The sequence below is a fragment of the Hippichthys cyanospilos genome, chromosome 13, assembly GCF_059441005.1.
Source record: "Hippichthys cyanospilos isolate Australia breed blue-spotted pipefish chromosome 13, RoL_Hcya_1.0, whole genome shotgun sequence".
Taxonomy (NCBI): Eukaryota; Metazoa; Chordata; class Actinopteri; order Syngnathiformes; family Syngnathidae; genus Hippichthys; species Hippichthys cyanospilos.
This window is the reverse complement of record NC_142381.1, coordinates 12,530,374-12,542,661: the sequence shown is the minus strand read 5'-3', so window position 1 is coordinate 12,542,661 and position 12,288 is coordinate 12,530,374. Positions and strand designations below refer to the sequence as shown.

General features: G+C 37.7%; 1 protein-coding gene across 6 annotated transcripts in view; it reads right to left on the bottom strand.

Annotated features, from left to right (window-relative positions):
• Positions 1 to 12,288, bottom strand: part of diaph2 (diaphanous-related formin 2) — a 363,565-nt gene that overhangs the window by 220,947 nt on the left and 130,330 nt on the right. For all 6 annotated transcript variants that reach the window (XM_088432132.1, XM_088432131.1, XM_088432136.1 and 3 more), the window contains 4 exons: positions 10,709 to 10,825; positions 6,179 to 6,297; positions 3,356 to 3,420; positions 1,442 to 1,546 (listed from right to left, as the gene is read on the bottom strand). In XM_088432132.1, coding sequence (XP_088288258.1) covers positions 1,442 to 1,546; positions 3,356 to 3,420; positions 6,179 to 6,297; positions 10,709 to 10,825 — 406 coding nt within the window. The remainder of the gene's footprint in view (positions 1 to 1,441; positions 1,547 to 3,355; positions 3,421 to 6,178; positions 6,298 to 10,708; positions 10,826 to 12,288) is intronic.

Here is a 12,288-nt window from a genome sequence, read left to right as displayed (position 1 = left end):
AACGGCACTTGGTCGGCTGTTACGGACGTTGCATAATTAAACCGCGCGTCCAAGCCAGCGTGAGTATTTACGGGCCTTTGGGAAGACTTTCTGAAACTTTGATTTCATTGTTTGCGTGTATGGGGGCGATTCACAGATCTCGTTTGCATAGTTTAATTACAAGATGTGCATTTGTGCAAATCATAAGTGAATGACTAACAGTTGAACTTTTAAACCTTTAATACATATATATATATATATATATATATATATATATATATATATATATATATATATATATATATATATATATATATATATATATATATATATATATATATATATATATATATGTGGGAGTAGTTCACTATCATGTCCACAAGTAGCATATGGAGACTTGAATAAATATTTAACTAGTTTTGATAGGGATGTTAACATCTCTATCACATGATTGGATAACAATTGGAGGGAAAAGATTGCAATTAAGATTTTTTTGTTGTGCTTTTTTTTCTTCACTTTAAGGTCTGGAAAAAAAATGTAAATATGTCTAAATATGTAAATATGCCTAATGAAAAAATATGCCAAAGAGTACCCACTGAATGAGTAAAATTTCAAAATGGATGATGATGTGTATGTGGAGTGTAGAATGTGTAGAAAAGATTTTTCTGTGGTATCATTTTGAAAGTGAAAATGTTGATTTTTTGGTCAGTGGGAAAATTTGGCAGGTTGAGGATCATTTTCAAAGTAAACTGAATGAGAGAGGTGATTTGAATTCCATAAATAAATTTGAAAAAATACCAGGAATGTGCTGAAGTTGGAACAATGTGATCGAATTGTGTGGAAGGAGATGCATATAAAAAAGTGAAAGGAAAAGCATATAGGGATAGCACGTGTCAAAGATTAAGGCTTTTCTGCTTTCAAATACTGTACATGCATTTGTGCAGAAAACATGGAAAACCAAAAGGAGAGACAGTAAAAGCTTTAGACTGCGATGATGCCATAGAACGGGCTGAGGAAGAAACAAGAAGTGCGAACCAGTTTGGATGTGATGGTGCCATTGGTGTGCAGCCATGCTTTCATCATCCAGTATTGGCTTACATTAAATTCCATTACTGCTCTTTCCTCTCAAGACGCTGCTAAAATGTTTGCAATTGGGTTAAAATGGAAAAGCAGTTTTCTGTGCTCAGAATTGGCGGTTTCGCCCGGGAAGAAATGTTTTCAAAAGCGCTCAAAAAGAAACACAATCCACTTCCAAGGTAATAAAATTACTTTGAAAAAAAGCTTCAATGCGGACGCTCAGCACATTAAGAGCTCCAACTTAAGGAGATTGACCCTTTATTAAATCAGATGTTCTGGCTTCCACTTAGAGAACATCTGTAAGAGGTGCGAAAAGCTCTCCATCTGGTTGAAAAGTTGAGTCCAAAAATAACCGCAGTTTTTTTTTTTTTTTTTGTGGATTTACCTGAGACTCCAGGGTCTGGATCTTCCCCTCCAACTCTTTGATTCTCTCCTCTTTCTTTTGAGACTCAGCCTGGGCCTCCTGCCGTGCGCTGAACTCCTCGTCAAACTGCAAGAAAGAGGACACAAATATGTCAACGTGCGCACGCTGATGAAAACGAGGCGGCGGAGACTGGCGAGCGGCGGGGCGTCTCCGGAGAGCGGCCTCGGGGCGCATCAACAGACGCCAAAAACCAACGCCGTTCTATTTACGGTCTTCATCACCCGGGAGTCCTGTTGTCCTTTATCTTTGTTTCAGGCCTGGCTTTCATACATGTTGATGGATTTAACCTTTGCACAAAACCAAGACATGTCAGCGCAATGACTTCAAAGACCCAGCAGGGTGCACGTACTGGGCTGGTTAAGACGCTACGCTGAAGAAAAGGGAAGAAAAAAAAAAAATAGCCGGAAGCTCCTTCGTGTCACAATGGTGCGCCGTAAAAATACATTATAATCGTATGCATTAACTTTTGACCTCACTTAGCATCAATTCATATTGCAATGAAATAGCCAAGATAGGGAAAACATGGGATTTGCACTTTTGTGTTAAATGTGGGACAAATTACATGAATATGATAATGGATGAAGTCAGTGTGCTTCACTTGAAATAATTTTAGTCAAGGAGAAACACGGAATAATTGTATAATAATTTTATTTTTTGGGCCTTTTTCTAACATGGTCACAATAGCCAGAGAAGTAAATGGAAGAAAATACTATGCAGCATGCAGGTACTATTTTTCAGCATGTACCATTTCACATTATGATAGGTAGGGATAATTGTCAGTAGACTTAAAATCTTACATGTTTCATCAGTTTTAGAGCATATTTAGATGGATTTCTACTTTCTATACTTATCTTTTTAACATTTTCAGCAGTAAAAACTAAATTATTTTGTAGAGCCAGACCAATATGGACTTTTTTGAGGTTGATGTTTATTTTTAGCAGAAAAATAGAATAAAATAACATATTTCCTTCAAATCAAATGGCCATCAATTGTACAGTCATTTTCACTGGTCTGATACCTATACTGCAAAAATAGTCAAGGAAGGGTAAAAAAATGTGTTAAATTTATATTTCACGACCTATTTTATCATTCAAATAAATTTTTAAACTAGTGGCTTTGGCTTTTTAAATAAATAGTGGCATTCAGGTCACTGATTCCGATAAGCTCAGTTTTGAATGAGAGCATAAATAGTGAGCGCGCCTTATGAACAAATTACATGGTGTAAAACTAAGCACATAAGGTTATGATATAGATTGAAATGAAACAATTAATGACAGCATTGTTACTTGGCAAAAAAAAAAAAAAAAAGATAAACAAATATTGGCCATTGGGCCAATCATATTTGCCAGATGTCACATGACTAAACATGAGAAAAACATGAGAAAACAAATGAGCTGTGGTTGGCCCTTTCTGAGCCTTGAGTATGTGAAGCCATTTTCACCACAGCAAGTGGAAAAATGTGTTTTAAGTGGTGTTAACTGTACTTGGGGGAAAAAAAAACCTCACAATGAATGAGAAGATTCCAAACGTATACTGGTAGTGATTTGGATTGGATTTTTTGGACATTGAGCAACATAAACAAACTTGCATCCCATTTCCAATGTACTAGCAATGAAACGTGCATTACGGAACCCTCTCTCAGGCCAAAGACGCATCAAAACACCTGCACAAAACTTAAGTGCAACCCGCTAGTGTTCACAAATCAGAAGCTCGCCATTGATTCTTGTAATGCTGATACGGATCATGTAGCGTCGCAGCCAGGTATTGATTAAAGCATGGAAAATCGATAGCTTGTCTGGGAGCGGTGCGGAAAAAAAGACTTTCCTGATAGGACTCGGCCAAGCAAGGGGCCTGTTGAAGTGATTAATGCCTCACCTTTTTGGAGTACTCGGCAGCTTTCTGCTCACTCTCCTCAACTTTGGATTTGTCTACACACTGATCTGCAAGACAGCATACAAACACACGCGCACATACACACATCAATACATAAAATGCACACCGTTACGTGCATGATTACTTTTTTCTCCCCTTATATGTGACAGTTTTTGTACTTATATGATGATACTGAGTCACATTTTCAAAGACAGGCTATCCGACAAAATATTGTTAGAAATCTTTCAATAGACAGATGGGTGAAAAATTGACACAACTCTAAAATTTGCTGAATGGGGAGAGATCTGGTTGAGATATAACAAGTTTAGAACGCCACAAGATTTCTCATCCCTCCACGGCATTGGATGTTGTTGTCTTATGTATTTTATTTCATTTTTTTGCAAGAATACAGGAAAATGCTTGGCTACATTCTACACAACTAAAAAATGCCGCCAAATATGGTAAGAGAGCCAGAAAATGTTTCAAATATATACAAAAAAAAATTATAATTACTATACCATACCCTTACCATACTAAGTCATACATGTACACGAGTGAATCAAAATGCTTTTATTTTGGAGGTGTTTTTGGAACCACGTCACAACAACGACTGACTTGGCTTATCAGTTTCTTCTGCACAAAATGTTGCAAAAATTAGCCGCTTTCTAGCAGCGCTCCAGTTTACCCAAGAGCAGTCGGATTACTTTTCAAAGGCAGCTTACGAAACATAAATGTGTACACTTTGATTCTTGCAGTCTGACGTGCTTGCTGCTCCTACTGATCACTTTTGAACAAGCAGGCTGACTCAAAGGTGTGTTCTGTGGTTTATTTCGTTTCAGTAACTAAAATTTATGAAGATATTAAAATGGCCAAAAACATTGTCTTTGTGGTAATAGCTTTAGGTTTTCCTTGAAGAAAAGGATGTGGCAAATAAGACAAAGACAGTGAGTAAATGCCAAAAAGAATTAAGCCACACAACACAGCTAACGTAAACTGTATGCAAATTAAAAAAAAAATATTCAGTCAGAGAAATGATTTCATCTACAGCTGACAGCTTTGAAATGTACATTTGCACACAAAATGGTTAAATTTGTTACAGTCTGCTCAATGAAAAGAACCAATCTTGAAAATTGGAAAATGTATATTAGGCAATATAAATTCTGTGAAAATATTGCCTTGTTCCCGCGGACAAAATTCTTCCTCAAGGTATTTGTGTCCCGTCCTATCCCTACAGAATACTGTATGCAAAATGTGTCGGAATTCTATTAGGTGGTAAAGTAAACAGGTATGCACAACAGGACTTGTCTTCTCTGCTTCACGTGTGACTATCATCAGGGGTGTTTTCACACAAACAACATTAATTATCACCTGGATTTGTGTGAGTATGTTTTCCACAGGAATCAAAACACTGCACAATATATGTTTGTAAATCAACCATTTTGTTCACTTAAATAAAAAAAAGTTATGAGATTGCATGTTTTTTTTCTGAAAAATACTTTGCATTAGGGATGAAAAAAAAGATGTGAGCAGAACAATCATTAAAAAAAAAAGGTATGAAGAAAAGAGACACATCCACATCTTTTTGTGTGGGTTAACATCTTGCAAATTCTGTACGGATGACCCTACCTCAGATAAGCCTGCAAGGAACTGCACTGAATCAAAACTTTTAATGATTCTTTGTGGTAGAGTCAGAACTATTAAGGAACAACACAGACCAACACAGATAACTGCTTGTACCTTGGAAAACAATTATCAATGTTTTAGACTATTTTCTGATGTGTCACAGACCAAACCATTAGGCAAATGATAAAACATAGATGTGTTATTTTTTTGTATTGTCTCTCCTGTCAATTTGAGTAAAAGATATTTGAATAAATGAATGGAGAGTAAAACATGTTTTAAATATAATGTATTAATCAACAAAATAATCTACAATCGATCCAAATACTTGCTAGTTGCGATTTCATTATATAAATCCTCTTCCCAAATTTGAAGTTGAACTCTACTTCGGTATAATGAAACATCAGTTCAGCTGGAAAGTACAATTAAGTGATCATCCGTACCTCATTGACTGCCAGCTGAGTAAGAAATAATTTATGACCATCAATAGTAGTGAATGAGTTAAATGCTCTTCCCCGAAAGGTCACATTAAGTCATGGCATATATTTAATGAGAGTAATGCATTATTATTTGAGATATGCTAGTAATGGATAATAAGGTAGAATAATGAATTCGTTCACTGCGGGCTCAATAGAAACTAATTGTTGACGTCTAAAGCTGTCAATGGCAGTGAATGAGTTACCATATTGTTATTTCTTTTTTTTTTTTTTCAACCACAAGAAAATGACTTCATCTCGTGGCATGTTGAACAGCAAAAGTGTTATATAGAATAACTTTGGAAAATTAGATGTCCCTTTATAAGAAACGATATGAATAATTTTGAACTTTGAACTGTTTTTTTTGTTAACACAATGTTTTCATCCGCAAACTGTTTGACAGTATGTGGCCCAAAAAAATAGTCCCCTGATTAGGATTTCATCCATGCAATATAACTCGAGCAGCAAAATGTACCCGTTTTCATCCAATTCACGGGGCAGTCATTTTGCCACTTGCCATCGATTGAAAATGACATCACAGTTGCTCAGATATCAACCAACCAGAGCTCAGCTTGTGATTTTCACATGAACAAACCCAGAAAATAGATGAGCTGTGATTGATGGTTACCTGATTAAAAATGTGGTCACACTGAATACCATATGCACCTGATGTAATGTCTGCATTAAATAAATCCAATGAAACCAGATGATTTTTTCAAGGGAACGTTACCAATCAGATGGGTGAAGTCCACATCCAATCGGCGACTGTAGCCAAAGTCGGGGTCCATCCCGCTTCGATGCAGGACCACCTGAGAGACGCATTCTTCAATCACCTTGTAGTACTGAGGCCTGGCGGGTCACGAGGAACGAAGCAGAACAATTACAGGGGATATGACAGACACAAACTCGACATAACTAATTAAGCGTAAATTAGTCCCTCATCTGAACTGGAGGTCACAAAATGCCAAGTCGGGCGGGAAAAAAAGGAAAAAATAGCCAAGCGCCTTGTTAAATTTGATCACTTGCTCCACTCCCGTCGTGAAATGAGCGGATAATGCGTGCACCGAGGCCGAGGGTGTACCCGTGTGTCCATTTGAAGGTGACAGCAAGCCCTCTCGCATAATTTGCAATCATCTTAGCCAATTAGAGGAACCATAAAAAGAGATGTGTAAATCTAATCAGTCTAATGTGATTAATTGAAAGCACAATGACCAGGAAAACATGTCAGCTAGTTAGAAGTTAGTGCGCTTATCCAGCTGCGTGGTCGTGCGTGAGTCCAGACGCAGGAAGAGGCCGGTGAACGTGACCTTTTTGGTGGTGAAACTATCCATTTTAATTGCTTGTGACATTTAGCAAATAGATTGCCATTTAAGATGAGTTCCTAACTGAGAAATAATGATTTTTCTGAACTCATCTTTGACCCCAAGTACAGTTTTAAATTCCTAGGGCAAAAAGTTTGTATTCCTTCCAATTATTAAAGCTATACAGAATATTTTAATATGGATGCATACCGTAAGAATAGAACATGGAACGAATCTGCGCTAACTTGTATTTAATAGCGAATGGTGCTGGAAACGAACTTTCAGTTCCTGTCAGGTTATTCTGTCAGGCTTAGGCATGATGGGGTGAGATGATGGAAGGTTGTTGACCCAAAATGCAGGAAGGCCAAAGGCAACGTGAGCTCAAAAGTAATTGAATGAGGTGAGAATGAAGAAAAAACACCGAACAAAAACAGCATAGCCAAAAAAACCTAATAAAATGATGACCAAAACCACTAGAAGCACTTGGTTGCAGGAACAAAGCAAACACTAACAAAGATGACGAGGAACGGACAGGAAACTAAATACGCTCAAAACTAACATAACACGTAACACCTGGACAAGAAATAATTGGAAAAGGGAAGCAGGTTAATGACAAGTGGACATGATGACATTGAGAGGACACTGACACAAGGGGAACAGAAACATGCACAAAAGACCAAACACTTCAGAATCTGCAAAGACAAATCAAAGCCAAAGAAAAACCCAGGAAAAAAAAAAAAAATCAGAAAACCCAGACATTAAACCAAAACACAAAAAACCCACTACAGACCATAACAGTAATGTAGCTATCTTTATTATTATTATTATTATTATTATTATTACTATTATTATTATTATTATTATTGCTGTTGTTGTTATTTTTATTAACATTAACATGATAAGTTATTAGAATAGGATTTTGACAGTACTACCTATTTTCAGACATTAAAAACTAATGTGTATTAATGCATATTAATATAACAATAACATTATGAAGGAATTGGTAGCCTAAATACTTGTATTTTTTTCTGATCATCATTTTGTATTATTTGGACAGCTTATTTCTCATGTTTTGCATATTATTATTTTGCACTTTTAATTTTATATGTTCTATAATGTGATGTTCGGCACCATATTTCAATTTTTGTAAACTTAGTTTATGAGTACAGCATATTTATATCATTTAAATTGGACATAGGTAGTCTCAGTAAGATGTTGGCCCTTAAGAACGAGCTGTCACCTCGTGGAAGGAGAAATCTCTTTTGTGAATACAAACCTGAGAGGACAACAGTCTGAGCCAAATTAAAATGAGAAATGAAAAATAAACATTGAGGTGCTCTTTAAAGAAAAAAGAAAAAAAAGGCATGGAATGCAATTCTTGAAAGCTTGAGCTGGCAGCTTCGCCCACTCTTGATTGGATGAAGCTCGCGAGTGTCGCCTTGCTTGGCTTAAGCGCGCTGCCGCTCGGCTTACAACTGTCACCCGTATACCCAGCATTATTATCTCAATAAGCCGCCCTATATTCCCGCCGTCCTCCATCCTCCGCCACCGCTAGTCGGCCGCCGCAACGGCGAGAGTGACCCAGAACTGTCAGGCCTCTGCGTGGCGGGCAGGGCCGGGCTCCAAAAAAGCGAGCATATGTCCCGCTGCATCACTCCCCACCTCTTCCATTTTTTTTTTTTTGACTCAGGCACCTCCAGTTCTTCCAATCGCTGCAGAGTGCCATCCCAGCCACTTGATCCAGCTCTGCTCCACATAGCCAGTGTAATCCCCATATCGGCGGGCTCCAAAAGAGCACATCTGCTCTATATTTACAGGGCGGGTTTGATGTGCTCCTATTCATTAGGCTTGCACTGAGAGATTAATTATCAAAAATAAACCGACCCCCAAAGGGAAGAGCAACAACTCACAGCAATGACAGTCGACAAGGCGCTGGAATACTTTAGGCCCGATTTAGACCATTCCAATATACAAACACGGTACCGGTTGTTAACAAATAGTATCAACCTTAATTGACACCTCAGTCATATATATATATAGTGCGCGAGTATGATATGTCTGAATGCATTTGAATGCACCGTATGCCAGCCTCACGTCAGCAGCTGCCGGAGACTTTGTCACGTTAAGCTAATCGGAACACAACCGACATGCTGAAAAACAAAAATTTTTGCATGGGCGCATTGACGTCTATGTATGTATTTAGTGTGTTGATTTCAAGTTGGCCGATGTAGTGCATTGATGCCGTGTTGCGTTGTGTTTTTTGCGGCGCTTGAAATGACTATTCCTCCTATTCTGAGCCATGGCGATCGTTGCATACCGGTGATGGATTGAGCCTAACAAACTTTGGCACTCTTGAACACAAATTAACTGTCAGTCAAAAACAATTTCGGGCTATCGGTGGGCGACTGATTCTCAGTTTAGACGAGTCTATGTGTTGACGTGAGCCGCAAAGGCCAAAATGTACACAGCAACCAGTGATGTGAAGCAGTTTATTTCAAGCCTTGTATTTAATCAAGACTTCTCCAAAGTGCTTATGAAATCTATCTCAGTTAAGAGTGTATCTTTTAAAGAACCTTGCTGGTGCAAATTATGTGTTATTGCTGTCTTGAAGCGAGGTACATGGCCACTAAAACCGGCGTGGAAGTGGCTGTAGCTTTTTAATGTGAATCGCTTTCCCTTGCTTTTTCCTTATAGATGTGATGCATTATTTATAACTCCAAGGGTAGACCAACTTGTCTATGATAAATTCATCTCTCTCCTCTCATCATTTCCTCGCTTTCCTACATTCTTTTTATAAGTGTGCTGTCTGCAAAAAAGGGCTGACGCAGCAGAGGATTCATCAGTGTCACTTGATACGTAAGGCCTAGTGATTGACACATTTTCTCTCCAAATGTGAAAATGGAAAAAACTAATAATTTAGCAGCATTTAAGTGTGTCATGTTGTCAAAGAGCCAAAGGAGCACTTTGTTTTTGTGTGTAAACAAAAATGTTTGTTCCCTAATAATCACCGGCAACATGGTGTTCTATATATTAGTGCATACGGCAATCATGCCAGCATAATAAAAAAGATGAGCATTAAGACATTTTTTTCTTTTCTTTTTTTACTTTTTTGATTAAAAATAGGTTGGGGCTACTTTTTGATTTATCTAATTTCTAATCTGCAGCTTCTTGTGCTTGTGTTTTTGGTTATGACTGACCTTTTTTTAAGTGGGCACTTATTGGTTGTCATGGTGTTTGGCATAACTTGATAGCTACAGTAAGTTCAGAAGTAGAAGAAAGATGTAAAAAATGCAAGAATATGTAAGAGTTGTCGAAATGATGAATGGTACTTTTAATTAAAATAAAATGTTTTGACAGTATCTTTGATAAGGGTAGAATGATATGTGTTCTTTGTCAGGTGCTTGTTTACCAGAGAAGCAACTGAAGTTTAGCCTAACACATAAATACAAAGCACGCAGCTGTGACTGCAGCCACAGCTAACAATAGCAATAAAGCTGATAATGTAGTAAGCCAGAGCAAAGCTCTTTGACTACTAAACTCGAGAAGACCATATTTGAGCAAGATGACAGGATGGATGATGCATTATGTAAATGTTAATTCCTAATTATTTGTCAATTGACATTGAGAAAAAAAATACTACTCCTTCCTGATAGTTGAAACAAGTTTGCAGCCAGCACTTGGGACTCATCTCAAATACACAAGGTGGGAATAAAAATAATAAAAACAGGCATCAAACTGACAAAAAATGGAAGCACGGTGTCTACTGAAACAAAGGTCACCAAGGTAAAGGAAAGTATCTGTAGAAGCTATATAGTTGTTAACACTAACATTTAAGTGAGGAATGTCATATATTATACAGCGGAGGAAGCCATTGACAAGGTGCAGTATAATGTATTACTGGGGGGGGGGGGGGGGGGGGCATCAAAAAAGTCAACAAATGATGTCAGTGTCCACCTCACCTGATGTAGTAGTCGTTCCGGATGAGCAGCAGGTGCTGCAGGATGGACAGGAAGTAGGCCTCGGAGCCCGTGTCTTTCACCATGTTGGATAAGAGATGATACACCTCATTCATGTCAGTGGAGGGGGCGAAGTTAAAGGAAACAAGTGAGCCACTACAATGAGCCTCATCAGGCTCGATTCATGAATTCCTAACACCTCATTCTGAACAGCGTTCAAATGCGCAGCTTGATGCATTCTTGTTTTCTTTTCACACCTCCGCTTCCTGACAGGCATCATGGAGTGAAAGCAAACACAGATGTGATTCCTCTTATCAGTTCTCTCCGGGGAGCTGAAAAACCTGATAACAACTAACTTAAAGGAGAGAAGGAAGCACAGAGGGGGAAAAAGGAATAAAATAACTCCCTATGGTTTACCTGTCACTGATGCTTTCAAAGTAGAAAAAAATTAATTAGATGACAAAAAAGTTTGAACATTTAAGGTGCTCCTTTGCAGAACAACAATTATGCTGAGAGTCACTTTGTGATTGAAACTGGCATCCACTCAGCAGGGGAAAAAAAAAAAGAAACTCAGGTTATTAAATTTGCAAAAGGTATTGATTATGTGTCTTCTGTCAGCCTGCCCCAGAAGGGAACACTGATGGCTCCAACATCTAAAACACATCCTTCACATGTCTCAATCTGCAATGCTCTTCATTCTTCAATCACTTTCTGCATATGTCTCTTGCATATTCGCCTCTTTGCAATGCATTAAACGTTGAATGAATATATATAAAAACTATTAAATATTTGATTTAAGCTCGTCAAATTTGCAAAAGCCTTTCCTAGTTAAAGAGCACTATTGAATATAATCCAAGTCATGTCGGGTTGTTTATGCAAGAAAAGGGATTTCCCTGTGGACTCAATTGGTTTGAAAAACAAGTAATCAGCTTCTCAAACATGTCTTAAAAATGTGCGCGCAGACATGATGAGTTTGTCATGTGAACATGAATCACACCTAAAATACTTTCATATGAGCAAAGTGATGAGTTGACATGGATTTGTATTGTGACATCCAACTTGCTTTGGGGCATATTCTGTGCCTTTTGCCACATATGTTTAATGCCATTGCATGCATATTCTTTTTTTTTTTTTAAATCAATTTCCCCTATGTATGGTTTATTATCTAGCCGTTGAAAATTTGACCTCCAAACCTTCATATATTTACAATATTGGTGAAATACACTGTTACACTACGTCTGCATGGGTGGTACATACAGTAACTACTGTGTTGAGAAACCCACAACTAAAGTGGAATGACAAAAAGAGGGGGGTATCTACAGTATGTGTGCTGTGGCGTTTATTAATAAACACTTGTACGATATTTTGTCCAATTTTTTGATCTTTGCATCAAAGGTATTTCTGATGAAAAGGAAAACATTGAAAAAAGACACTAAGGAGGTGAAATTTCACTTAGATGGTGGCAACATGTCAAAGTTCAGCATGACATGACCACTTAGTTATCATACTATCCCTTGGCTAAAATACTTCAAGAATGATGTGGAAGAAAATTCCCCCAATATTTTCAAAATGCTGCACAAGGG